This window comes from Rhinoraja longicauda, chromosome 4 (assembly GCF_053455715.1).
Source record: "Rhinoraja longicauda isolate Sanriku21f chromosome 4, sRhiLon1.1, whole genome shotgun sequence".
NCBI lineage: Eukaryota > Metazoa > Chordata > Chondrichthyes > Rajiformes > Arhynchobatidae > Rhinoraja > Rhinoraja longicauda.
In genome coordinates this window covers 42,470,754-42,498,636 of record NC_135956.1, presented here as the reverse complement: position 1 = coordinate 42,498,636, position 27,883 = coordinate 42,470,754, and the positions used below count along the sequence as shown (strand labels likewise).

At 41.9% G+C, this 27,883-nt stretch overlaps 1 protein-coding gene across 3 annotated transcripts; it reads left to right on the top strand.

Moving 5' to 3' along the window:
* Positions 1-242: 242 nt before the first annotated feature.
* kbtbd2 (kelch repeat and BTB (POZ) domain containing 2) lies at positions 243-27,130 on the top strand. Of its 3 annotated transcripts, XM_078397580.1 has the most exons (5): positions 327-362; positions 2,147-2,441; positions 13,519-13,984; positions 16,374-16,539; positions 24,571-27,130. In XM_078397580.1, the coding sequence occupies exons 3-5, from the start codon at positions 13,815-13,817 to the stop codon at positions 26,107-26,109; spliced, it is 1,875 nt and encodes a 624-aa protein (XP_078253706.1). In that variant the 5' UTR covers positions 327-362; positions 2,147-2,441; positions 13,519-13,814; the 3' UTR covers positions 26,110-27,130. The 3 variants fall into 3 exon arrangements, with proteins under 3 accessions (XP_078253707.1, XP_078253706.1, XP_078253708.1); XM_078397581.1 differs by lacking the exon at positions 2,147-2,441 and having other exon boundaries at positions 243-362; XM_078397582.1 differs by lacking the exons at positions 327-362; positions 2,147-2,441 and adding an exon at positions 12,438-12,534.
* Positions 27,131-27,883: the final 753 nt, after the last annotated feature.

Here is a 27,883-nt window from a genome sequence, read left to right as displayed (position 1 = left end):
TCGCAGGGGTGTCAAACTACCGGCCCGCGAAAGGGTGCAATGTGCAATCCGGCCCTCGGGATGATTTGGGGGGGGGAGAAGCGCTGTTAGATTTAACACAAAAAGTGAGCTACATGACCACTTAAACTCACAGGAAATATGAATTTTGCGCAGAAGGAAAATGTTAGTCCGATCTGCAGCTGTCACCTCCGCACTCCCCAGCTCCCGGGGGTGAGTGGAAGCTACGCCCATATCCGGCCATGCGGTGACATGGGCGGGCGGGCGGGAAGGGGCCGGCGCTGGGGAGTCTCAGCGTTGTTGTGGACACTGGGAAGTGCCTGGGCTGCCGTCACAGAGACTGCCACCAAGTACCTGAGACCCAGGTGAGTGCTTGGATAGAGGCTGGTGGGAAGTCACCGCACTGTGAATGGGGCTGCAGCCAGCGATCCAAAATCTGAGCTGCTCTCCAGGGTGGGGGCTCTGGGTTTGGAAGGATGTGAGGACGTGCTGGTAGTTATGCGGGAATAGGGAAGAGAAGGGAGAAGGTGGTGGTAAGGGAAGGGGAGGGAGAGCAGATGAGGGAATGGAGGGTTTTTAGGGATGAGGAAGGGAAGAGAGGGTGTCGAGGGAGGGGAGTGGGGGAGTAGGTGTTAAAGAAATGAAGTAGGAAGGGAGGGGGTGAGGAAGGGAGCAGATGAGAGAAGGAACGGTGTTTAGGGATGAGGGAAGGGAGGGGATTTAGGGACGAGGTAAGGAAAGAGAGGATGAAGGGAAGGGAGTGGGGGGGCAGCTGTTAAAGAAAGGAAGTAGGGAGGGAGGGGGTGAGGAAGGGAGCAGATGAGAGAAGGAACGGTGTTTAGGGATGAGGGAAGGGTGGGGATTTGGGGACGAGGTAAGGAAAGAGGATGAAGTAAGGGAGGGGAGTGGGGGAGCAGTTGGAAGGAAGGGTGTAGGGATGAGAGAAGGGATAGGCTGAGGAAAGGGAGAGGGCAGGTGAGGGAGATGGTGAGGGTAGAGAAGGACACGAGAGGTGAGGAGAGAGGATGTGAGGGGAAGGAAGACATAAGGAGAAGGATGGGAAGCAGGGAGACCATCTTTCACCATTGCCAGGTAGCTGCTGTTTGGCTGTTCACCACCCAGCCAACCCATTGTGGGCAAAACATAAACATTGTAGGAGACCATAATTCAGGGGAACAGAATTATGTAATTTAGCCCATCGTCTACTTTGCCATTCAACCATGGCTGATCTATTTTCTCTCTCAACCACATTCTATTGTCTTCTTCCTCCCTGTAACCTAATCAAGACCTATCAATCTCTGCCTAAAAAATACCCAATGCCTTGGCCTCCACCGCTGTCTGTGGCAATGAATTCCACAAATTCACCACCTATTCGTCCTCATCTCCATTTTGAATGTATGACCTTTTATTCTGATGCTGTGACCTCTGGTCCTAGACTCTCCATTACTGGAAACATTATTTGCACATCCACTCTATCTAGGGCCTAGATACCAATCATAAAAGCAATGCTTGCTAGGCAATCTTCTTCATAAGAAACGAAATTCGTAAGTGAAGCACTTTGTAGTTATTGCAGAGACTGAGACACATGAGAGCAGGTTGAAAAAACGAATGCAACGAAAGCTATGGGAGCATGCGCGTGTGCACAACCGATCCGGCCCGCATGAAGTCGCATTTTGCCTATTCCAGCCCGTGACCTAAAATGAGCTTGACACCCCTGGCCTATCGGAACCATCCTGCTTGATGTCATCTGTTAATAGACACAAAATGCCGGTGTAACTCAGCGGATCAGGCAGCATCTCTGGAGAAAAGGAAAAGGTGACGTTTCGAGTCGAGACCCTTCCGCAGACTGAGGGTCATTGATGTCATCTGTTGCCGGCCCGGATTTGTCGCTTCCAATTCCTCCCCCCTAAAATCAGTTTGAAGAAGCGTCTCGACCTGAAACGTCGCCTGTCCATTTTCTCCAGATATGCTGCGTTACTACAGCATTTTGTGTCTATCTTTGGTAACAAACCAGCATCTGCAGTTCATTTTTAATACTGCTGGGTTACTTGAGCACTTCGTGATTTGCTCATCATCAGCGGGTCCTTGTGCCTGCTCTTCACTGCCGCTGCATGTATTGGCATTGCCTTGATTTCACGCTTGTCCTCAGGTTGCCTCTGCAGCAGCTCTTGGCTGCGCCCCCTCAGCGCCACCTGTCGGTGCGATACCCTGCGGCTCGCGGGCGCGACACGCTGCCCCCAGTCTGCTGCGGACGTCACCACGCCCCTGCGACGTGACGCGTGAAGGGCAGTTGGGCCAGTGATGGCGGCGAGCCCAGGGGTTCGGGCGCTGCTGGTCTGTCGCAAGGACTGAACGTTAATGTTGGGCCCGCCGGCCGCGCTTCACGGGCAGTGAACTTTCCATGGAGGTCGCGGGGGCATTGCTGATCTCTCTCCCGCACGAAGGTAGGCTCCGGCGTGGCTCTCCGCGCCGCGTCAGGTGGAGCGGCTCCGGAGGCCGCGGTTCCCATGTCGGCTCCCGCGAAACCTGGGGCCCGGAGCCTCTGGTCTGCGGAGACGGCGCTCGGCTCAGCTCATACCCGGCTTCCGGGCGGCGGCTGCGAGGCCGCTTCCCGGTGTCGCACCAGAGGCCTGCGCTAGGCCGGAACTCGCCGGCGCCGGGCCTGCGGGCGGGACCCATCGTGAGCCCACACTGAGTCAGGAACTCGGGTGGTTGAGGAACATTGAGCCGTGTTCGGATTTAGATGATGAATAATTGTTTAGAAATGTTAGAAGTTGGCGAATGAGAAATAAACAGCGCGGGAAATATTCAGCTTCCTGTGTTAGTTTCACTTATCAGAAAAGGTCAGGGTTGGTTTGTGGTTTAATTACACACATCAAAAATCGTACCATCTGACATCGTGTAAATAAAATTGGAGAACTGAATGCATCGCTCATAAATTGGCAAAAGAGAAATTGATTTCAATTCATGGGATAATACAGGGGAAAGACGTTCCGTTGTGGCGGCCGTATTCGTGCCGTCAAGTGTCCCAGTGAATGGAATGACTTGGGAATATAGTTAGGTCTTTAGCAGTGGTGTGGGTGATCTGATGAGGGGAAGTTTAGTAAAAGCGGACAAAGTCCAGGAAAGTGGCAAAGGACACAGAATTTGCCCATATACAGAAGAGTATATCTCCAGTTAAAATCAGTGTTGTGAGGCAAATGAGAATTCCAATTTACTTAAACTTTATTTAAGCTTTAAGCAACTAATCTCTGTAATACACATCTTCAAAGTATCTGGAAATTATCGCTGATTCCGCAGGCCTCGCCCTCCCGAGAGTCCCGCACATGCGCACACTTCAGTCAGTAATAATTTGGTATACCAGAAAACTGAAAGCTGTCTATTAGAATGTAGCCAGCATTCAACGACAATCGGTCTATGAAGATGTGAGTTGGTTGTGGGAGTTTGGGAAAATACAGTAAACCAGCAATGCGTATCAATCAAAGAATTGATGTATATATAACCTGTAAACAAGTCATAAAAACTGCAAACTTGAAATGTAGTTTAGCTAGAAACTACAGATGTTGAAACCTTGATGTTTCAGTGCTTGTTTAAAAACCTTTAAAATATGATGGAAAAAAATCTTCCTCAAAAACCCTCTGAATTTTTAATCCTTCCCTTAACATATATTTTCTGTGATTATATACGTTTCTGTTAAATGCAAATGTTTTTTGCCATCTATGACTCGTAATAAAGTCCTACATAGCTTTTACTGTTTCAAGGAAATCAAACTCAGGCTATGTAATCTTCTCATAGTGAAATGCTGCATGCGAGGCTACATGGTGAATCTCCATTGCACTCTCTTCAGTAAAACACATCCTTGAAAAAATGTGGTGACCAAATTACACACATTGCGCCAGCTGTAACCTTAATAACTTTATTATGCATTTGTATCAATACTTTGTTATCCTGGTTAATGAAGGCCAGTTTCACCTATGCTGACTTAATTACCTCAACTAACTGTACTGCCATTCGCTGGGCTCCCTGGACCAGTACAGCAAGATCCTTCTCGTAACTATTTCTTCGGGTCCTTTCACTCTTTTCATAAATCTATAAATCATACTATAAAATTGTGGTAATCCAACCATTTGGAAATTCCAATGCTATGATGTCTGATAATATTTCCTGCAGGCTCATCTGAGTTGAGGGAGGCTCCAATTCCTGTGCACCCTTAAACTTACTGGGTTTACTGTGTCTAACATGGGCAGGACCTACACAGTGAATGGCAGGGCCAGATTGAAGTGTGGATGCATGTGTTTTGGAGGGGGAGGGGTGTGGGGAGCTAGTTTGTATGATGGACTGAGTTACATCTACGACGCTAAAATTTATTGTGGTCTTGGCAGAATTGTTGCCAAATCAAACTGATGCATATTGATAGGATACTTTCTACAGAGCGTCTGTAGTAGTTGGTAAGAGGCACTGGAGAAATGCTCAACTTCCTTAGTCTTCTGAGGAAGTAGAGGTGTTCTTTTTTGACCGCAGCTTCAATGTATTTGGTCCAGAACAAATTGTTGGTGATATTTACGTCTCAGAACTTGAATCTCTCATCCATCTCCATGTTGGGGCCATTGATGCTGACTTTCTGCAGATTCACTTTCAGGAAGGCTGATTTGACGTCAGTGACAGTGACTAGGTTTAGGTGCAACATGGATGAATGATGTGTTTTCTCAATCCTTCCATTCAAAATGGGCATAGAATGCATTGATCTTATTGGGGAGCAACACATTGTTGCCAGTGTTATTGCTGAGCTTCACTTCGTAGACCCTTGCAGCAATATCACTGGCATCATGGTGTCAGTGATATGCTCAAATCTTACTATTGCAATGCAAGCCTTGCCACAAATGACAAGTGTCCGTGCAGGTTGCTTGGAACTCTGGCTTGGTGTGGAATTTTCTCTTGGGTAGAAGTTGTTGTTGAATCTGGTATATGTGCTTTCAAGCTTTTATATCTTCTGTCTGACAGGAGAAGGGAGTATGATCAGAGTGTAAGTTGTCCTTTCCCAAGGTATTATGAAGTGTAGATGTGGTGTTGAGTAAGTTCATTTGTATGATGAACTGGGCTGCATTCGCAATTCTACAATCTCTTGAGTTTCAAGCAGAGCGGCTGCAATATAAAGCTGTGATGCATCACAATAGGATGTATGATGTACGATAGGATCTGTGGAAATTAGTAAGAGTCATTAGAGACGCACCAAATTTTCTTACTTTTCAGAAGAAGTAGAGGTGTTGGTGTGCTTTCCTGAGCCTACATGTGGTTCGAATAGGTCAAATCCTTGGTGATATTTACATCCAGGAACCTGAAATGTGACCATCTCTACTTGAGTACCACTGATCTAGAGTGGGGTGTGTATTCCACCCAGCTTCCTGAAGTCGATGACCAGCTCTATTATTTTGCTGACATTAATGGAGAAGTGTTTTTGACACTAGTACGAAGCTCTCTGTCTCCTTTCCTGTACCATTGCTCGAGATCTGGCCCCATACGATAGTGTTATCTGAAAACTTGTAAATGGAGTTGGAGCAGAATTTGGCTGCACAATCCTGAGTGTACGGAATTTATAGTAAGGCGTTAAGGATGAAGCTTTGTGTAGATGTAGAGTATTATCGTGGAGGATATCTGGGTAACAAGGATACCTGCGACAGACTCTTACTTATAGCATTGCTTTCAACACTATAAATTCCAAACAAGAGCATCTCAAAACTCCTTGATATTATCATGGAGTATTATCAGTCTGAAGAAGGGTCTCGACCCAAAACGTCAGCCATTCCCTCTCTCCCAGATGCTGCCTGACCTGCTGGGTTACTCCAGCATTTTGTGAAACCTTCGATTTGTGCCAGCATCTGCAGTTATTTTCCTACATGGAGGATATATTGTTGCCTCTCCTTATTGCAGTCTAAGGGTTAGGAAGTCTAGGATCCAGTTGCAGAAGGAGGTTGATAAGTCCAAGTTCAAGGAGTTTTGAGATGATATTGTTTGGAATTGTAGTGTTTAAAGCAATGCTGTAAGTAAGAGTCTGTCGCAGGTATCCTTGTTACCCAGATGTGCCAGGTATAGTGTAGGGCCTGGGAATGGCACCTACCTTCTATGGACTTGTTACGGCAGTAGGTAAATTGCAGTGGGTCTATACTGCCTGGAAGTCTGGACTGGATATGTGCTGTGACCGGCATCGTGAAGCATTTTATGATGGTGAATATCACTGGGTGGCATGCTAGCTGATTTTGCTTTGGCACCGGGAAAATAGTGGTCGTCTTAAATCAGGTGGGAACCACAGATCAGTGTAGGGAGATGTCCGAGAATTTTCCTGCTAGCTAGTCTGAGCAGGATCTGAGGACATTGTAGAGAATTCGATCTGGGCCAGTCACTTTATTCAGATTCACACAGGAAGGCAGATCTGATGTCTGCAATGGTGACTGTAGGTACACTCATGGTGAGTGTCATCCTTCCACTATCTGTTCAAAACGAACATAGAACGCTTTAAGCTCGTCAGGATGCCAGCAATGCAGCCTCACTTTTTTTTTTAACCCGTTACACAATGCAAGCCGTGCTACAATCGATGAGTATCCGTGTGGTTATTCTGGAATTCTAGCTTGGTCCGGCATTGTATCGCAGCATCCTTGATGTCTTTGTAAAGTTCGTACCTTGATTTACTGTTCAGATCGGGAACATCTGATTTAAATGCCACAAATTTGGAATTCCCTAAGGAGTTGACTTCACTTTTTTCATGCTGTCCTCTGCATGACGTAAGTGGCATACTCATTTAGGTTGGTTGTAGTATCTTTGAATGTGGACCAGTTGACCAACTCAAAGGATCATGTAGGATCTCGTCTGTTTTCTTCCAGCACTTTATGCCTTTCTGTATCCGATCTTCACGTTTCAGTCTTGGTATCTAAGCAGAGGGTAGGAACATAGACAAGTTAGCTTTTCAAAAATTCAGGTGGGGATGGAGCATTGGGCGTATTTAATGGGTGTGCATCTTTGTCAGTGGTGTTTGGGCCTCTGATGGTACAGGAGATACATTGATGGTTTTTTAGTAGCATACTCGCCTTGTTGAAGTCCCCGGGTGTGATGAACAACACTTTGGAATATTTTGTTGCAAAGCTATTGGTGGCAGTGTATGGTATATCTTGTGCTAGATCCATATCTGCGTCAACTACCTTAGCTGGTAGCTCATTTTGTATACCCATTACCCTCTGTATATAAAAAAAAGTTGCTCCTCGGATTCCTATTAAATCTTTCCCCTCTTACCTTAAACCTCTGCCCTCTAGTCTTGAATCACTCTACCCTGGGGGAAACAAAAATTGCAATCACGCTGTCTATTCCCCATATTATTTTGTGCACCTCTATAAGATGACTTCTCAGCCTCCAAGGAATAAAGCCCTAGCCTACTCAACCTCTCTCTATAGCTCAGGCCTTTGAGTCTGGCAACGTCCTCATAAATCTGTGTAGGAAAGAACTGCAGCTGCTGGTTTAAATCGTAGGTAGACACAAAATGCTGGAGTAACTCAGCGGGACAGGCAGCATCTCTGGAGAGAAGGAATGAGTGACGTTTCGGGTCGAGACCCTTCTTCAGACACAAATCTTCTCTGCACTCTTTGCAACTTAATGGTATCTTTCCTATAGCAGGGTGACCAAAAGTAAACACTGTGCTCCAAGTGTGGATTCACAAACCTCTTGTATGACTGTAACATAACGTCCCAACTTCAAAATTCATTCACCTATCTGATGAAGGCCAGCATGCCAAAGCCCCCTTTATCACCCATTCTACTTGTGATTTCAGGGAAATGTACACTCCCATTACTCTTGATCGTACTCTCCAGGGTCCTCCTGGTCACTGTGATGGTCATGCCCTGGTTTGACTTTCCATAATACACCACATTGTACTTCTCTGAATGAAACTCCATTCATTCGCCCAGCAGAGCAAAATCCCGCTGTAATTCTTGATAACCATCTTCACTATCTATAATATCACCTTTTACCGTATAACATAATCTGCTGGAGGAACCAGCAGAATCAGTTTGATTGTGTGTGATATTGTTTATTTTTATTGCTCTTGTTGTTGGACTGTGGGTAATTTTTCATTTCACTGCACATTTATATGTATGAGACAAATAAACTTGACTTGACTTGAACTCAGTGGGTCAAGCAGAATCTGTGAAGGGAATGGACAGGTCTGGTCCCTTCTGTCAAATGTTTCCTATGTACACTCTTCAATCCCTTGTACTCTTACTGGAGATACACCTTATCCCAGCTGCCTATACCTGAAACATGCCACTTTGTCCTTCCCGACAAAGGCCCTAATTTTTCATCAACTGAGGCCACAACTTTTGTTTTAAGATAGTCATGATTGAGGATAAATCTGAAAAGTGGAAGTACTAAATTGGGGTAGGGCAAATTACACCATTATTAGGCAGGTGTTAAGGCCAATAATTTGGGAGCAGCTGCTATTGTGCAAGTCTACTTCTGACGTAAAGACTATCTGATCAGAGTTCAGGGCCAGTATATTCCAGTGAGGAGGAGGGACGTGTATGGCAAGGTTAGGAAAACTGGGATGATGAGAGTGGGACACAAAAAGCTGGAATAACTCAGTGGGTCAGGTAGCAACTCTGGAGAAAAGGAATAGGTGATGTTTTGGGTCAAGACCTTCAGACAGAGCCTGGGGAGAGTGAAACGAGAAATATAGATGGTGATATAGAGATATATACTAGAATGAAAATAATGGGGGGGGAAAAAGTTACAATAATTGAGGAAAGGTGGAGCCCACAATGGTTCATTGTTGGCTGTGGGCTAGGTTCAAGGACCCGAAGAGTTACTCCATCTTTGTGTCTATCTTCGGTTTAAACCAGCATCTGCAGTTCCTTCCTACACATGATGAGAGTGGATATTGGTTTGGTTAAAAGAAAAAGGAAAACACATGCAAGGTTTATGAAGATTAAACCAGACGGCCTTTGAAGAATAGAAAAAAACCAGGAAAGAACTTAATATCTAAAATTGAAGGGAAATTTCGGGAAAATGTGGAGTTAGAGAAGTTCCAAATGTGAATTTGGAAATTGAAGCACTGAGGCAAAAAAGCTACTTTGGAGCAAAGAATGGCTATGCAAGAGAGATTCTGATAATGTTTAATTATGTATGACTTGATTGTTCTCGTGTATAGTATGATTTGACTGGCTAGCATGCAAACAAAAGTTTTCACTATTGGTGCACATAACAATAATATAACATTATGTTTAAGGAATCTTAAGGAAAGTGGGATTACATTATTTTAGAAATTGGTGGGCCTTCATTTTTCAAAAAAAAGATGGCTGTTTAGATTTTCAAACTTGATCATTAATTAGCATAAATCTAAATAATAGTGATCTAGTTTTAATCCTTCAATCTCTATTCCTAAATATGCATCTATTAAGGTTCGATGAGTAAATAGACTCTGCAAGGTCCTATTCGTGTATTCTCTCTAGACAAGTAGTGATTGAGATATAAAGGATCTTTGACCCAAACTCTTAACTCTTCCCATTGAGCTGCACCCTTGAGTTCCAATGACCCTGGTTATATTATATGCTCTCCCTAAGACTGCATGGGCTTTCACACATATCCTGAAGATATGCGTAAAGATTCAAAATAACTCGGTGGATCATGCAGCATCATGACCTAGTCTAAAGAAGGGTCCTGATCCGAAACCTCGCCTATCCATGTCCTCCAGAGATGCTGACTGACCCGCTGAGTTGCTCCAGCGATTTGCGTAAACTGGCATCTACAGGTCCTCGTATCTCCAAAGATATGTGGGTTGGTAGGTTAACTGGCCATTGTAAATTGCTTCTAGTTTGTGGTAGAATCAAATGGAATGTGGGGGAATAAAGTCAGATTCACGTTAATGTGTGCTTAATGGTCTGTACAGATTTGGCAGGCCAATGAGCCCGTTTTTGTGCTCTGACTCCATGACTAATAATGTCTCCGAAAACAACAATTCTTGCTACTGAAGGGAAGATACATACAAACTGCACCCATTTGCAGATTCTCCTCCAAGTGGCTAAGTATTTATTTTTGGATCTAAATTCTGCCACCATTTACATGGCATTGTGGGAATACCTTCATCAATCCTTGCATGTTGCAAAACATACTTGGCTAATTAAGTATGATTGTGATTGTGATCAAAAAGATCGCATGGTTCTATGTAGCTATCCCCACCATCCTAAACCCAACTAAGAATGGGTAATAAATGTTGGCTTAGTTATGAACAAAAAAAAGAATAATAACCAGAAATGTTATTAAGTGTGAAGTTTGCTGAGACTCAGTGTCATCTTGTTTCTGTTTCTTTTTTATCTGACTGGTCTTGATGTATCTTGATGTTTCCTGGCCACTTAGTACTGCCTGTTATCTGTTAGTGACTTAGGGGCCAATAAAATTCACCATATGGAAAAAGCCTACGAACAATAAAACTAGGCATGCCTGAAAATGTGGTGACAGTGCAGGAATATGTGCAGGAATATATATATGCATGAAAGCAGCATGCCACAAACTACTTAGATATCCCAGTATCAGTGGGAAGATCAAAGATCTGTTGTTCTGAAACATGTATTAAGTAGTGGTGGCCTCTCAAACATTCAACAGGCTAGTGAGATTCCAAGTTCTCATCCAAATGGACCATCAGACTCGTTTGACAGTTTTCGTTCATTTGTAGAATTGTGAACCAGAGGCATTTTTTGTCGTAGTATAGGTAGAAGCAGTATTTAGACTTCAGCTGTTTATGAGATAATTTGTCACTGCTATTTCCTGGCTCCTAATGGCAGCCTTGCTCACAATGGCCATGTAATTGAAGATTTTTCTACATTCATTTCCATTTATTTTTCCCTCACTCACCCCAAAACCAAGGGTGCATTTAATCTGTTTCAAGTGTATTTGTATTTGTTTATTCCAGATTGTATTTTAAGGTTGGAGCCCAGTACTAAACCAAAAACATGGGTTTTAAGATTTTAGATAAGTACCATTGTGTACGGGGATTTTATAATGTATAACTTTTGTATTAAAGACTGGAATTCCATTAGTCTTTGAGTAGCCTTACCAATTTTAAAATCTGTAATTAATGGTCTGAGAACTATATGCAGTTTCCTGTTTTTCGGTCGGTTTCTATTCACAATGTTATTTTAAGTGTCATTTTGCTTATTGAGGCAACATTCCATCTATTCTTGGCACATTCTCTTAAATAAGTCTTTATGGTACTCTAAAGATTTTTTTATTATGTTGTGCAAATATTGCCACTGCAACCTTGCAGGCAATTATAGTAGCAGCAATGAAATGTTACTGTACTGCTGTCTTCCATCATTATCTTCTGAATTTTTCTGGTTACAATCTGTGATATCATAGGGTGGCACAGTGGTGCAGCTGGTAGAAACATAGAAAATAGGTTCAGGAGTAGGCCATTCGCCTCTTCGAGCTACTACTTCAATACCAGAGACCTGGATTTGATCCTGATCTTGGGTGCTATCTGTGCGGAGTTTGCACGTTCTCCCTGTGACCACTCGGGTTTCCTTTGGGTATTCCAGCCCCCCCCCACATCTCAAAGGCATGTTTGTAGGTTAATTAGCCTCTAAATTGCCCCAAACGCATTGGGAGTGGATAAAGTCATACAGCAAGGAAATAGGCCCTTCAGCCCAATTTGTCCATGCTGACTAAAATGCTCCATCTACGCTATTCTCACCTGCCCGCGTTTGGCCCATATACCATTAAACCTTCCTATCCATGGGTTTGTCAAATGTATTTTAAATGTTGTTATAGTACCTGCCTCAACTATCTCCTTGGGCAGCTCGTTCCATATACCCACACCCTGTGGAAAAAGTTGCTTGCCAGATTCCTATTAAATCTTTTCCCTCTTACCATAAACTTATGTCTTCTGGTTCTTGATTCCCATACCCTCGGTAAAATACTCTGTGCCCTCACCCTACCTATTCTCATGATTTTGTACACCCCTATAAGACCACCCCTCAGCCTCCTGTGCTCCAAGGAATAGGCTCAACATCTCCCTGTAACTCAGGCCCTCATCCTGGCAACATCCTCAAAATTATCTGTTTACTCTTTCCAGCTTAACATCCTTCCTATAGCAGGGTGACCAAAACTGAATACAATACTCCAAATGCAACCTCGCCAACATAGAAACATAGAAAACATAGAAGAGGAGGCCATTTGCCATGTAGGTCCTGCCCTTGTTCGATGTCCCAAAATGCAACACCTCACACTTCTCTGTATTAAATTCCATCAACCATTCCTCCGCCTACCTGGCCAATTGATCCAGATCCTGCTGCAATCGTTCACAACCATCTTCACTATCAACACTATCGGGCGGCATGGTGGCGCAGTGGTAGAGTTGCTGCCTTACAGCGAATGCAGCGCCGGAGACTCAGGTTCGATCCTGACTACTGGCGCCGTCTGTATGGAGTTTGTACGTTCTCCCCGTGACCTGCGTGGGTTTTCTCCGAGATCTTCGGTTTCCTCCCACCCTCCAAAGACGTGCAGGTATGTAGGTTAATTGACTGGGTAAATGTAAAAAATGTCCCTAGTGTGTGTAGGATAGTGTTAATGTGCGGGGATTGCTGGGTGGTGCGGACTCGGTGGGCCGAAGGGCCTGTTTCTGCGCTGTATCTCTATCTAAAATCTAAAACCACTAACTTTTGTATCATCAGCAAATTTGCTAATTTTGCCCTGTAGATGACAAACACTAATGGGCCCAGCACCAAACCCTGAGGCACACCACTAGTTACAGGCATCCAGTCTGAGAAGCAACCTTCCACCATTACCCTCTGCTTCCTTCCATGGAGCCAATTTGCTATCCATTCAGCTATCTCTCCTTGGATCCCATGCGATCTAACCTTCCAGAGCAGCCTACCATGTGGAACCTTGTTGAATGCCTTACTGAAGTCCATGTACACAGCTTCTACAGCTCTGCTCTCATCAACCTTTTTGGTCACGTCATCAAAAAAATCAATCAGACACGACCTCCCACGTACAAAACCATGCTGACTATCCGTAATATCCAAATGCCTGTGTATCCTATCCCTCAGAATACCCCCCAGTAACTTACCAACTACAGAAGTTAAGCTCTCCAGCCTATTGTTTCCAGCATTTTCCTTGCAGCCCTTCTTGAAAAGAGGTACAACATTTGCCATTCTCCAGTCTTCCGGCACCTCTCCTGTATTTAAGGACGACTCGCAAATTTCAACCACAATGTCCTCGGATTTATCAGATCAGGATATATCAGAGTTGAGATAGTAGCTGTGCTAGCTGCCACTACTACAGTGGTGCTTTGGATTTATTAGCTAGTCAGAGTTCAAGGAGACAAAAATTACTAAGAAATATTTTAATTATTTATATTCTAGTGTATCTCTTGCCTCTATTTTAAATCTTCAATGCATAATTTTGACAATGAACTGATTTGTTATTTGAAAACTACCTGACCACATCCAAATTATATAATTGTTTCTAATCTTTCTTTTTGTCTAGGCACTGATATTGTTTAGCACCTGGATCGCTTGTGTACTGGATTTATGCTACCTCAGAAATATACATGTGATGCAATTTGCCTCAATGGAAATGCTGCAACTCGCCATAAACATCTGGAGTATAAAATATGATACATCTGAAAATTCTGCTCTCCTATGTCTATTAGTCATTGTACAACTTCCAAGAGTAATATATTGAATTAGTGCTCATTGGTTCATCTGAAAAATAACTTTTTCAAGCTGTGTTAGAGAGCTTTCATCAAATTAGCTGGAGTTTCTCATTAATGAAATGCAATCATGTCCAATAAGGAAGAGAGGCAGATCAATACTGAATATGCTGTATCTTTGCTGGAGCAGCTTAAGTGTTTTTATGATCAGCAGCTATTGACTGACATTGTTCTAATTGCGGAGAGCACTGAATTCCCGTGCCATAAGATGGTTCTTGCTACATGTAGCTCCTATTTCAGGTAAGTAGAGGTCTTATATTTTCCCTGTCTTGTATGGCTAAATTAAGCACTTGCTGCACAAAAGAATGACGATGTATATTAGGTTTTAAACGTTCATGAGAACTGGGGTGGCCAAAATTATTGCTTTAATCCTTTAATATGCAATTAAAGTCAAATTGGGTTTATTGACATATGCAAAAGTGCAGTGAGATACAGACGCAGAAAAATCTTTATTTTACCACAGCTACTCAAGACAAAACCACAAAAACAAATGCATTAAATTCAGGTTGGAAGTGTGCCTTTTGGATCATAAACTTGACCTTGCAGTGTACATAGAAAAGTAGGCTTGTGGGACCCCATGTGTGTAATAGGTAAATTTCCTGTGTCCTGCATAAATGCGATCCCACAAAACCCAGTATTTACACTGCAATTGGAAACACTAAAGCTCGATAGTTCTTTGACCAAATTTTATCATACTCTGATGCTACAGATCAGATTTAATAGTGGAAGTTTATGGAAGCCATGATCCTTTTGCGTTCTTTTGGTATGGGTGAATCACTGGTCAACACAACCTTTTTGTAAGAGCTCATTCTTTAGTGCAGAATTTTATTCAGTTTCAGTTAATTTGGAAAGATTTTTTCACTTTATTTTTAAATATTCAAAAATAGTATTCTGTTTTTCAGCTACATTCTGAACATTATTGAGCACCACATCTAAATTTTGCTTACTGGGGGGGGTGGGGTGGGGTGGGGGGGGGGGTGGGGTGGGGTGTGGGGGGATGAGGGGATGAGGTGTGAGAAGGTCATGTTTTTAAATGCAGGTAAGTTGTTAAGCATGCAAGTTGTTTTTGCCTTTTGGAAGCTAGAGTTGCCATAAATTTAAATTGAATGAATCACAACAAAGATTATTTAATTTTTTTCTGAAATGTAAGAAAGATTACATTTTCTTTTCTTCAAATCTCCTGTTCCTTTTGTCTAGAATATTAAATCTCTGCATCTTGTTCCTTGAACCGCATGTACTGGGAATTACTTGTTTGTCTTTTTTGAACCTGTCATGAACTTGCACAAATCTTATCAAATCTCCCCTCAATCTCCTTTGCTGCAAGTGAGGTGGATCCTCAAAAAAATTTTTTTGTTTGCACACGAAAAGCGATGGTTTATGGGTACTGGCAGATGGTCAGACATAGCTCCTACGCAATTTCCTCCTCTAATAGGTGTACAGTGAATTCAAATTTGTCCAACCTCCCCTTATAATTAATACCCTGTCATCCAGACAGCATCCAAGTAAACCTCTTGTAAACCCTCTCCAAAGCCTCCACAACCTTCCTGTACATAATACTCAAATGCGGCTGCAACATATCATATCATATCATATATATACAGCCGGAAACAGGCCTTTTCGGCCCACCAAGTCCGTGCCGCCCAGCGATCCCCGCACACTAACACTATCCTACACCCACTAGGGACAATTTTTACATTTACTCAGCCAATTAACCTACATACCTGTACGTCTTTGGAGTGTGGGAGGAAACCGAAGATCTCGGAGAAAACCCACGCAGGTCACGGGGAGAACGTACAAACTCCTTGCAGTGCAGCACCCGTAGTCAGGATCGAACCTGAGTCTCCGGCGCTGCATTCGCTGTAAAGCAGCAACTCTACCTGACTTCCAAGCCCTGATGGATGAAGCAAGAATATTAAAAGGCTTTCTTTACTACTATCCACGTGTGTTGCTATATTCAGGTAGCTTTGTACTTGAACCCCAAAATGCCTCTATATATCAATGTTGTTAAGGGTCTTGCCATTTTTATACTTTCCCTTTACATTCAACCTTCCAAAGTCCAACACCTCGCACTTGCTCGATTAAACTCTTTATCAACCCTTTCTCTGCCATATCTGTAACTGATCTATATCACTTTGTATATTTTGACAGCTTTCCTTGCTGTTTGCAACACAGGTCTCAGACCTTGAGCTTGAATAATACCCTTCCACCATTACCCTCTGCCTTCTATAGGTAAGTCCGTTTTGAATCCAAACTGCCAAGTCATTATAGATCCCATGCATCTTGATCTTCTGGATCCGCCTACCATGAGGCATCTTGTCAAATGCCTTACTAAAATCCATGTAGGCGGCATCCACTGCTCTTTCCCAATCAATCTAATTGCGGAACTTGGCATATGATCTTAAACTAAGACTATTGGAAGAAATCATGGGAAGACTATAATTATGATTGCACCATATTTATACGTTCAAATGATGAAGGAAAGAACAGTGCAGGGAACACTGAGTTACTGCTAATGTTTTCAAGCAGAAAAATAAAATAGAAAAAAAATTAGGAAAAAAAAAGTTATATTAACAATTGCCATTAGTCTCTTCGTGCTTAAAGTAGTGAATTATTTTGGATCTTTTTTCAGGGCCATGTTTATGAGTGGACTGAGCGAAAGCAAGCAGACACATGTTCATTTACAGAATGTACATGCACCGACGCTTCAGATAATCATTAGATATGCATACACGGGTAACCTGGTAATCAATGACAGCACTGTGGAGCAGCTCTATGAGACATCATCTTTTCTGCAGGTAAAAATATTTGGTTGACTGAAGACAATTTCTCACTGTTAGCATGTTTTTAAAGCATTTTTTAAATTTAATGGGTGATTTGGATAAAAGGGGGAGTTAAGAGGACATATTGAGGACCTGCATGGGCGGCTGGTCCAGAGGAGTAAGTCAAGAGTTAAAATGCTAATTTGGGGCAAGGCCAACTTTGAGGGTATGAGGCAGGAACTCGATCGAGTTGATTGGAGTAGGTTGATTGATGAAAAATGAACATTGGGGAAAGTGGAATGGTTTTAAAAGTGTGCTGACAAGAGTTTAGGACATGCACGTACGTCCCTGTTAGTGAAGGGCAAGGCAGGCAAAGGTCAGGAAGCCTGGATGATGAGGGAAATTGAGGCTTTGGTCATGAATAAGAAGGAGGCATGGGATAAGTATAGGCAGCTGGGATCAAGTGTATCCCTGGGGGTGTTTCGGGAACTAAATAAGCTAAAAACGGAAATCAGAAGGGCAAAGGGTGGCAAGAAATAGTTCTGGCAGATAGCATTAAAGATAATCCCAATAAATTTTATAAGGGCATAAAAGGAAAAAGGACCACTCCAGAATCAATGCGGTCAACTGTGTGTGGAACCACAGGAGATGGGAAGGTCCACAGCGAGTTTTTCTTTGTTTTCTTTTCTGAAGTCAGTTCTATATAGTCTGTTACTCTCGAAGGTTAGATTACATAGAAAACATAGAAAATAGGTGCAGGAGTAGGCCATTCGGCCCTTCGAGCCTGCACCGCCAACTTGGGATGCAGGGCGAGCTAGCTAATTGGATACATAATGGACGTGATGGTAGAAGGTTGTTTGTTTTGGACTGGAGGCCCTTAACTAGTGGTGTGGATCGGTGCTGGAGCCATTGTTGTTTGTCATCTATATCAAAAATGGTGGTTGACGTACAAGGCATGGTTAGTAAGTTTGCACAGGACGCTAAAATTCGTGACATCGTAGGCAGTAAATAAGACTCAAGAATTAGAGGGGATCTTAACCAGCTGGAAAGTCAAACCAGGGCATTCACAGTGAATAGTAGAGCCCTGGGGAGTGTTGTAGACCAGAGGGTCCTAGAAGTACAAGTGGTTCTTTAAAGGTGGCATCACAGGTAGACAGGGTTTTTGAAAGGTGAATGGTTGATATTTTTCCCCAGGGTTAAGGAGTCTAAAATTAGAAGGCATAGCTTTTAAGATGAGAGGGGAAAGATTTTAAGAAGGCATCTTTTATCCCACAGACAGTGGTGGGTATGCAGAATAAGCTGTCAGAAGATGTAGTAGAGGTGGGTACAATCACGTTTTAAAAATGTTTAGGAGTATAGGAGGGCTAGTCCCATTCACCCAGATGAGCATGGACGAGTTGGAGTTGGGCCTGTTTCAGATTTGAATAGCTCTGACTCTATGAAAAGGGGCAGCCATTTGGGACTGAGATTGGGAAAGATTTATTTTCCCAGAGGGTGATAGAATTCTTTATTTTGGAGGACTATGGAGGCCAATCAGTAAGTTCAGTCAGATGATTTGATTTATGAACATTAATGGAACCGAGTAATATCAGGATAATGTCAGATGCAACTGTAGTAGAACACCAATCATGATGTTAATGTCAAAGCACATGAAACACTAAATCGCATGCATCTTTATTTTTTATGTTCTTGTGGAAGGACCTGGATCTGTGTGACAGTAACCTCACACCTCTGTAATGTTCCAGTTATTCCACAACGTTATAAGGCTTTTTAAAAAGAACATCTTTCATTGTGTTAACCATAGATTCCTTTCCCCCCCCATAGTTTTTAATTCTAATGGTATGCACCCTTGTTGATTGATGAAATATTTCTTAAACTGTCTTCCATGCATATTTGCTGTTATCTTTTAATCTAATTTTTTAATCCACTCAAACCAATGGTTCCCTTCATGCCTTTTGTAATTATTCTAATAAAACCTTTATTTAAGGGCCAAGCTTCATTTCCAAATTTTGCATATGCAGCCTAACTAAATTCTATCAATGCTCTTTATCTTAAAGATTCTTTGCTCTGGGATCACTGATTCTTGATACTCTTGATCAGATTTAAACTAGGCTGTTCCATATTTGGAGCCACAACATATTATTCCAGAAAACAGTCTTAAGCACATTGTCAGAGTGAGGCCCAGCGCAAATTGGAGGAACAGCACCTCATATTTCGCTTGGGTAGTTTACACCCCAGCGGTATGACCATTGACTTCTCTAACCTCAGATACAGTGCCCTCCATAATGTTTGGGACAAAGACCCGTCATTTATTTATTTGCTGCTGTACTCCACAATTTGAGATTTGTAATAGAAAAAATCACATGTGGTTAAAGTGCACATTGTCAGATTTTAATAAAGGCCATTTTTATATATTTTGGTTTCACCATGTAGAAATTATGTTTATACATAGTGCCCCCATTTCAGGGCACCATAATGTTTGGGACACAGCAATGTCATGTAAATGAAAGTAGTCTTGTTTAGTATTTTGTTGCATAGGCTTTGCATGCAATGACTGCTTGAAGTCTGTGATTCATGGACATCACCAGTTGCTGGATGGCTTCTCTGGTGATGCTCTGCCAGGCCTGTATTGCAGCCATCTTTAGCATATGCTTGTTTTGGGGGCTGGTGTCCTTCAGTTTTCCCTTCAGCATATAAAAAGCATGCTCTATTGGGTTCAGATCGAGTGATCGACTTGGCCACTCAAGAATTTACCATTTTTTAGCTTTGAACAACTCCTTTGTTGCTTTAGCAGTGTGTTTGGGATCATTGTCTTGCTGTAGAATGAACTGCTGGCCAATGAGTATTGATGCATTTGTTTGAACTTGAGCAGATAGGATGTGTCTATGCACATCGGAATTTATGCTACTACCATCAGCAGTTGTATCAACAATGAAGATAAGTGAGCCAATACCTTTAGCAGCCATACATGCCAGCCCATAACACCCCCAACACCGTGTTTCACAGATGAGGTGGTATGCTTTGGATCTTGGGCAGTTCCTTCTCTCCTCCATACTTTGCTCTTGCCATCACTCTGATATAAGTTAATCTTCGTCTCATCTGTCCACAAGACTTTTTCCAGAACTGTGGTTGCTCTTTTAAGTTCTTCTTGGCAAACTGTAACCCGGCCATCATATTTTTGCAGCTAACCAGTGGTTTGCATCTTGCAGATAACCTCTGTATTTCTGTTCATTAAGTCTTCTGCGGACAGTGGTCATTGACAAATCCACACTTGACTCCTGAAGAGTGCTTCTGATCTGTCGGACAGGTGTTTGGGGATTTTTCTTTATTGTAGAGAGAATTCTTCTGTCATCAGCTGTGGAGGTCTTCCTTGGCCTGCCAGTCCCTTTGCGATTAGTAAGCTCATCAGTGCTCTCTTCTTAATGATATTCCAAATAGTTGATTTTGGTTAGCCTAAGGTTTGGCTGATGTCTCTAACAGTTTTATTGTTTCTCAGTCTCATAATGGCTTCTTTGACTTTCATTGGCACAACTTTGGTCTTCATGTTGATTTACAGCAATAAAAGTTTCCAAAGGTGATGGAAAGACTGGAGGAAAGAACATATGCTAAGGGCTCTCTTATACCTAAGGAGGCAATTAAACACACCTATACCTCAGTAAAGCATTAAGGAGGCAATTAAACACACCTGAGCAATTACAAATGGCTGTGAAGCCATGTGTCCCAAACATTATGGTGCCCTGAAATGGGGGGGATCTATGTATAAACACAGCTGTAATTTCTTCACGGTGAAACCAAGATGTATAAAAATGGCTTTTAAAAAAATCTGACAATGTGCACTTTGACCACATGTGATTTTTTTTTCTATTACAAATTGCAATTTGTGGAGTACAGAGGCAAATAAATAGATGATGGGTCTTTGTCCCAAACATTATGGAGGACCTGCTTTCCCTCTCTATCCCCTCCCCCTTCCCAGTTCTCCCACTAGTCTTCCTGTCTCCGACTACATTCTATCTTTGTCCCGCCCCCTCACCTGACATCAGTCTGAGGAAGGGTCTTGACCTGAAACGTCATCCATTCCTTCTCTCCTGAGATGCTGCTTGACCCGCTGAATTACTCCAGCATTTTGTGTCTGCCTTCCATGAAATTGCCGTTGGTTGGCTATGTTGATGCAATTTGTGCAATCTAAGTGCAGATAAAAGTGGTACATTATATTCAGTTATGGAATATTACAAGCTTTTAGCATTTTTTGCTTAGTATTAAGTCCAGTGGTTTAACTGTTGGTAGGGAGGCCACAGACTACTTGCACCAATGATTTCTTGCCTTCATTACTTACTATCTCCACCAAACTAATACTAGATTTCCAAAACCAAGATACTTATGTCATCTTTTATTATAGCTACCCAATTCCTTGTTTATTCTGCCTATCCTAGGTTGTCAAGTATCCTGGAACATTCAGTTCCAAATTTTTACCACTTTGCAGTTACCTTATTTTTCTCTTTATATCAACTAATAGGAAATACTAGAAACATTCGGGTGAGGCAGCATCTGTAGAGAGAGAAAAATCAAGCTAGCAGGTTAATTTGTGGATGAACTAGGAAAAATAAAACAATAAGTTGCGAAGTAAGTAGGTTGGGAGTGAATGAATAAAACAAAGGAAATATGATAGGATTACGTAAAGCCTGTTTCAATAGAACAACTTTCAACAGGCCTACTCCTGCACCTATTTTCTATGTTTCTTCTGGCTTACTCATGAGCCATGCGTTCACCTCTCTAATTCTATGTCAGCCTGCAGGTGGCTTGGGTAATAACCTGTGGATTATTACCTTGGTGGTTCCACTTGTTAATTAAGCGTTTAGATTTTTGCAGCAGCCCCTCTGATAATTAGATCATCCCTCTTCTAATCGCAAATTCCTCTGCAACCCAGTACGCCCTCAACCCTGTCACCAGAAGCAGGCAAGCATTTAACTCCTTGTGACAACCATATCATATCACTTCTATTTTCCTTCATCGACAATTCAAGTTGTTGATTAGTTTGTCCTTCTCTGCAGTGTTTGCTATCAGCAGCACAGTTTGTAAGAACCTTATATCGGTTAGCCAAAGGCTTCATCAATGCCGTCTTCTGGATTGCATATCTATCTGACTTAGTCATAGAGTATACAGCATGAAACAGGGTCTTTTACTGCTTAGTCCATGCCAGCTAAATTTGGCACTTGCCATGTACCTGTACTCCTAGATCTCTGATCTACTAGCAGAGATAGTAGAGATCTCCTAGACCTACTATCACTGATAGTAAGTTTGCAGATGATGCTAAAATACACGTTATAGATAATGAAGATGATCAGCGAGTATAACAGCAGGATCTTGATTAGCTGGCCAAATGGGCCAAAAATTGACAGATTAAGTTTAATTTGTTAAAGTGTAAGGTGCTGCATTTGTGACATCAAACCATGGTAGGACCTTGAAGGGTGTTATAAAACAAATGGATCTAGGAGTACTAGATAGTTTTCTGATGCGTTATTACATGGAGAGAGAGAGTGATGAACAACACTTTTGGCATGCTATTCTTCATCCGTCAGGGAACTGAGTACAGAAATCGGGACGTTCTGTTATAGTTGTACAAAATGTTGGTGAGGCTGCACATGGAATATTGTGTTCAGTTTTGGTCTCTGCTTTAGGAAAGATATTAATAAGCTGGAAAGAGTGCAGAGATGATGTATGTGGATGTTGTCAGCACTCGTGCTATAAGGAGAGGTTGGGCAGGCTAGTACTTTATTCCTCAGACACAGGAGGCTGAAGGGTAAACTTAAAAATTGCATAAAATCATGTGGGCCATAGATAGGGTGAACACAATCGTTTTTCATAGGGTAGGAGAATCAGGAATTAAAGGGCATATGTTTACGGTGAGAGGGTAAAGCTCTAATAGGAACAGCAGCACAAAGTGTGTTGGGTTTATGGAATAAGCTTCCAGAGAAACATTTGGACAGATACATGATAGGAATGACGTAGAGGGGCATGGGACAAGAACAGGCAAATAGGACTAGCGTGGATGGGGTATCTTGGTTGGCATAGACAAGTTGGGCGAAAGGGCCCATTTCCATGCTCTGCAATTCCATGATTGTTCCACAACACTCCAGGTCTCTGCCATTTACAATGCAAATCTTGCCTTGGTTTGACATACCAACACCTTAAACTTGTAAATTCCTTCTACTATCCCTTGACACACTTTCTCAACTGATCTAGATCCTGTTGTAAACTTGGATATACTTTCCTCACTGTCCATTATATCAGCAGTTTTTGTGTCATCTGCAAATTTACTAATAACTTATTCAAAATGTTACAGTAAATAATAAATAGCAGTGGACCCACCACCAACCCTTGTAGCACACCATTGGTCACAGGCCTCCAATCGGCAAAGCAAACTTCCACAACTACAATTTGACTCTAAGCCACATTTGTCAGCCTTCCACTTGCCACTTTTAGTCATACGTACCTGACTCTGGTAACTGATGCGTAAACTAGGATAAAGTTATGTGGAGATAGACACAAAGTGCTGGAGTGACTCCAGGCAGCATCTCTGGAGAGAAGGAATGGGTGACGTTTCGGGTTGTGACCTTCAGACAGAGTTGGGGGAAAGGGAAACAAGGGTAAGTGGATACGTTGTTCGAGATGACAGTCACACTTGTGACTGGAATAGTGTCAGGTAACTATCTCATTCTGATCTATTGGATTTCCAAAGTTTGGACACCTTGTGAATTATGAGTTGAAGTTCTAGAAGCTGCTGGCACCTTTGATTTGGCTGAAGGAGATTGGTTTCTACAAACCTTCACATACAGATAGAGTCCTAAGAAACCTCGAGTTAAAGAAACACATTATTAAAAGCAATTTAATCGATGCTCGAGTTTCAGGTTCTCAATTACAAAGTTATTTCCCCCACAGGATTTTCAAAATACAGATTTTTTTAATAGTTACAAGTTTAGTTTTGTATTGCAAGCTAAAGATACTGAAGGCTGCATATTATAGAGTATTACTACACAAGTGTTAGTAGAAACGATTCTTATCAATTTCTATGTCCACTTGCTATGAAACTGACAAAGACTGACTTAAGAGACAATGCCGTCTGATTACTACGGGGGGGGGGGGGGGGGGGGGGGGAGGGGGAGTTGAGGGTTGCTGCAAGGAAACCGCTGCTTTTTCCTGTATTCTTTATTTTCCAAGCAGGTTTTCTTTTCTGCTTGTTCTAAGTAACTAAATAATTCTCTACTTCCCAAGAGAAATCGTGCTTTAACCATGTAATACAAAGGGATTACAGTTATCATTCAGTTCCTTCAGTTATCATTCGCGTTTTGTCTAATTCATAATTATGAAAATAATTGTAGAAGAACTGCCTGTATGATAGTTACAACAAAGTAACTACCTGCCATCTATCTTCATTTGGTTAATTGAAAAATTAACAAAATATTTTTTCTCTGGACTTTAAGTTATTAATATTAGTTTTGTTCTTTGCTCTAATTTGTGATATGGCCAAGCTTTTGAGGACAGGATGAAGCTACAATACATTCCAGTCAATCATCTGAATTTTTAAAGATTTCACATCTGTCTTTCTCCATTTATTCCAATTCCATTTCTCCCCGACAGTCGCAGGTTCTCCTTCACCGGTCCAGTTTCTCCGATGCTTGGACTTAATCTTCCTTGGCATGCTTCTAACAATGTGACACACTCTTGAACATGAGAGTTGAAAATTATACCTTCTAGCTCAGAGTCAAGAGTGTTACCAACTAAATTAAGATTTTTATACTGTCTATTTCCTCCCCCTTCCCATCTAAGAATATCTGGATGCATCATATGTATAATGCATTGCTGATTGATGTAGCGCAGCTCTCCACTTATTTAATGATTTTAAATAAACACTAATCTATCTTTAGCTCTACATACAAAATAACTATACTGTGTCTCAGTAATATTTTACAATTATTATTTACTAATTGTAAAGGTTTTTACATCCAAATTCTAAACATTTTGTTGATGTTAAAACCTGTACTAATTTAAATCATGTCTTTCTTTGTGCAGGTGGAAAATGTATCTCAACGTTGTCGGGAATATTTAATAAAGAAAATCAATGCTGAGAACTGTGTTCGATTACTCAGCTTTGCAGACTTGTACAGCTGTGAGGAGCTCAAATTAAGTGCAAAGCGAATGGTAGAGCATAAATTCACTGTTGTTTATCATCAAGATGCATTTTTGCAGTTGTCACATGATCTACTGATTGATATCCTGAGCAGTGACAATTTAAATGTTGAGAAGGAAGAGACAGTTCGTGAAGCTGCTATGGTGTGGCTTGAATATGACACCGAATCACGGTCCCAATATTTATCTTCGGTCCTTGGCCAAATAAGAATTGATGCACTTTCTGAGGTAACGCAGAGAGCCTGGTTCCAAGGCTTGCCACCTAATGATAAGTCTGTTGTTGTGCAAGGACTGTATAAATCTATGCCAAAATTCTTTAAGCCGAGACTTGGTATGACTAAAGAAGAGATGCTTATATTCACTGAAGTCACAGGTGAAAGTCCTCGTTCTTCCTTTTGTGCTGTTTGCTACAGCCCTCAGGCCGAGAAGGTGTACAAGCTGTGCAACCCACCTGGAGATTTGCAGAGAGTGGGGACCCTTGTCACTCCTGACAATGACATTTACATTGCAGGTGGACAGGTGCCTTTGAAAACATCTATCACCAATAATAGTAAAGCGAGTAAACTGCAGGCTGCATATAGACCTGTGAATTGTTTCTACTTGTTTGATGCTCAGCTGAACACATGGGTTCCAAAGACTCCAATGCTGTGTGCTCGCAATCGACCTTCATTGGTTTGTTGTGCGGGATATATCTATGCAATCGGGGGGGACAATGTTACTGGGGAAATGAACAAACGGACCGTGGAAAGGTATGATTCAGAAGCAGATGAATGGACTTTAGTGAATCCCTTGCCTTGTGCTTGGCAGTGGAATGCAGCGGTGGCTGTGGAAGACTACATTTATGTCATGGCACACAATTTAACATTTTGCTACTGCCCACGTACTGACACGTGGGTTGAAATGGCTGCGCGTCAGACAAGCAGGTGTTTTGCCTCAGCTGCAGCATTTGGAGCCAACATTTTCTACATTGGTGGTTTGCATATTGGAAATAACTCAGGCATCCGAATACCTTCAAGCACTGTTGATGGCTCCTCTGTAACTGTTGAAGTATATGATGTGATCAAAAATGAGTGGAAAATAGCAACTAATATCCCTGCAAAACGTTACTCTGACCCATGTGTAAGGGCAGTCGTGGTCTTGAATCGCTTGTGTGTGTTTATGAGAGACACTCATATGACTGAAAAACCCAAGTATGCAATCTATCAGTACAACGTGGAGCTGGACCAATGGATCCTGCGACAGTCCATTTCAGAGCGAGTCTTATGGGACCTTGGCAAGGATTTTCGGTGCACTATGGGGAAACTTTACCCCTCGTGCCTGGAAGAATCTCTTTGGAAGCCACCGCCATCTCTATTTTCACAGGATGGAGCAGATGAATTTGAATTGGATGGCGAGATGGTTACTTTGCCCTTAAATAGTTAGCCAGATGTGGGCACAGATGCTATGGATTCCAAGGACATACACAGCAATGTGCATGTCATCAAACTTCCAGGTCATGACGGGGTTTATTTAAACAGATTAAGCTGTACCTATGTTCAGTCCAGCGTGTCACTAAGTTTGCATAGTATTGTATAAATAACTGAGAAATGAGTTGTAGTATCTTCCACTACTAGATACTGTGTTCTGCTAAAGAGATTACCATATTGTTACAGTGTGACTAATTTTCAAAAGAAATTGTTTTACTTACACGTATCTCTGGATTTGATTATGAAGATATGAAATATTGTCGATCTTCCCAGTAAAAATAGGCTGAGCAAGGGGGCTGACTGCAGGTTCAGTCGAAACATTGGGTTTGTTAGATACATGTACACCCGCATCCATAAAATGTTCCCATTTATTCCAGGTAAAAGAACTATCAAACGGCTGGTAATTTACCAGGTGTTAGTGGGCAGTGTCATGACTGCCTGTCTCTTGTAGTGCGGGTCTGTGGAGCTTCAATACTCAATGTGTCTCCACATTACAAGTAACATAGGCTCATCCATATTACAATTTCCCTGCTGCTGAATTGTCATTTGTTAAAACAAATTTTAGTGAGTAACAACCAGGTCTTTATTTTGTATTTCATTAATTTAATAAGGCAACTGTTACTGTAGTGTGATTGTGTATAGGTATCCTAGCTGTTGGGTTTTTAATACAGTTGGTTTGAGTGAAAATGTTTCAAGAATGAACTGTACCCTGCGTGCAGGAGAGCAGAACGGACCCAGCACTGCTCTGGCATAACTCCCTGGAACCACTAGCAGTTGCTGGACTCTCCATTCTAACATGAGCACAGGTGCTTCATGAAATCCCTACTCGCATGTTCAGCTACATTGTGTTCCTTTGGCACTGTATTTTGAATTAACTTAATTTATTAAAAACCTTCACAAAGTAAATATTTGTTTTCATTTGTGATGCCTAAAATGCAAGTTGTACTACAACAGGTATGATTTCACATCTCGCTATCCTACGCTTCAGTCTTCTGTTAAAACAAAGATGTATTTAAGTCAGAAAATTAATAAAGCGTTTTCATTTTACTTGTATATTCAACTCTCTTTAAAATTAGCTGACGGTTGCTGTGGTTGAAAGTGGAATTTTAAGTTCCAAATTTAGCTTTCAAGTAACATGCACCCTAAATGTATAAGGAGGAACTGCAGATGTTGGTTTAAACCAAAGGCAGACACAAAAAGCTGGAGTAACTCAGTAGGTCAAGCAGCATCACTGAAGAAAAGTAATAGGTGACATTTTGGGTCAAGACCTTTCTTCAGATTGGAGAAAGGGAAATGAGAATTGGGAATTCTATATTGATGTAGTAGTGGTTACAGTCTGCTGAAAACCTGTTTATCTCACTGCAGTGAGCTGGAAACCTTGATGTTTACTGAGGCTTTGACTGAATGAGAAAGCTTATATTGGTTCCCCTGAACATTAATTGAAATGCAGTGTTTACAGTATGTTACCAAGGGGTGGGTAAATAACCTTTCTGGCAACTGCAAAGTGATGGGTGCTACAGCTGATTGTGTACAAGGGCATCTGCTTATAAGACATCTATTGATTAGGTTTTGCATTACAAAGCTTGATTATTAATGGTTTGGATTAATTGCATAAACAAATGTGCCATACAATTCTAATATAACTGCATCATTTGAATTAACTCCACTTGAGCCCTGTGCAGCCATTATTCACCGGATTTCTGCACCTCTGTCTTAACTAAAACCTATTA

What these genes read in the sequence shown, in the direction of transcription:
- kbtbd2 (XM_078397581.1), top strand. Translation starts at nt 13,815, where the DNA reads ATGTCCAATAAGGAAGAGAGGCAGATCAATACTGAATATGCTGTATCT. An exon ending in ACATGTAGCTCCTATTTCAG is followed by an intron (nt 13,985 to 16,373) that starts GTAAGTAGAGGT and finishes ATCTTTTTTCAG; the next exon opens with GGCCATGTTTATGAGTGGAC. An exon ending in AGACATCATCTTTTCTGCAG is followed by an intron (nt 16,540 to 24,570) that starts GTAAAAATATTT and finishes TTCTTTGTGCAG; the next exon opens with GTGGAAAATGTATCTCAACG.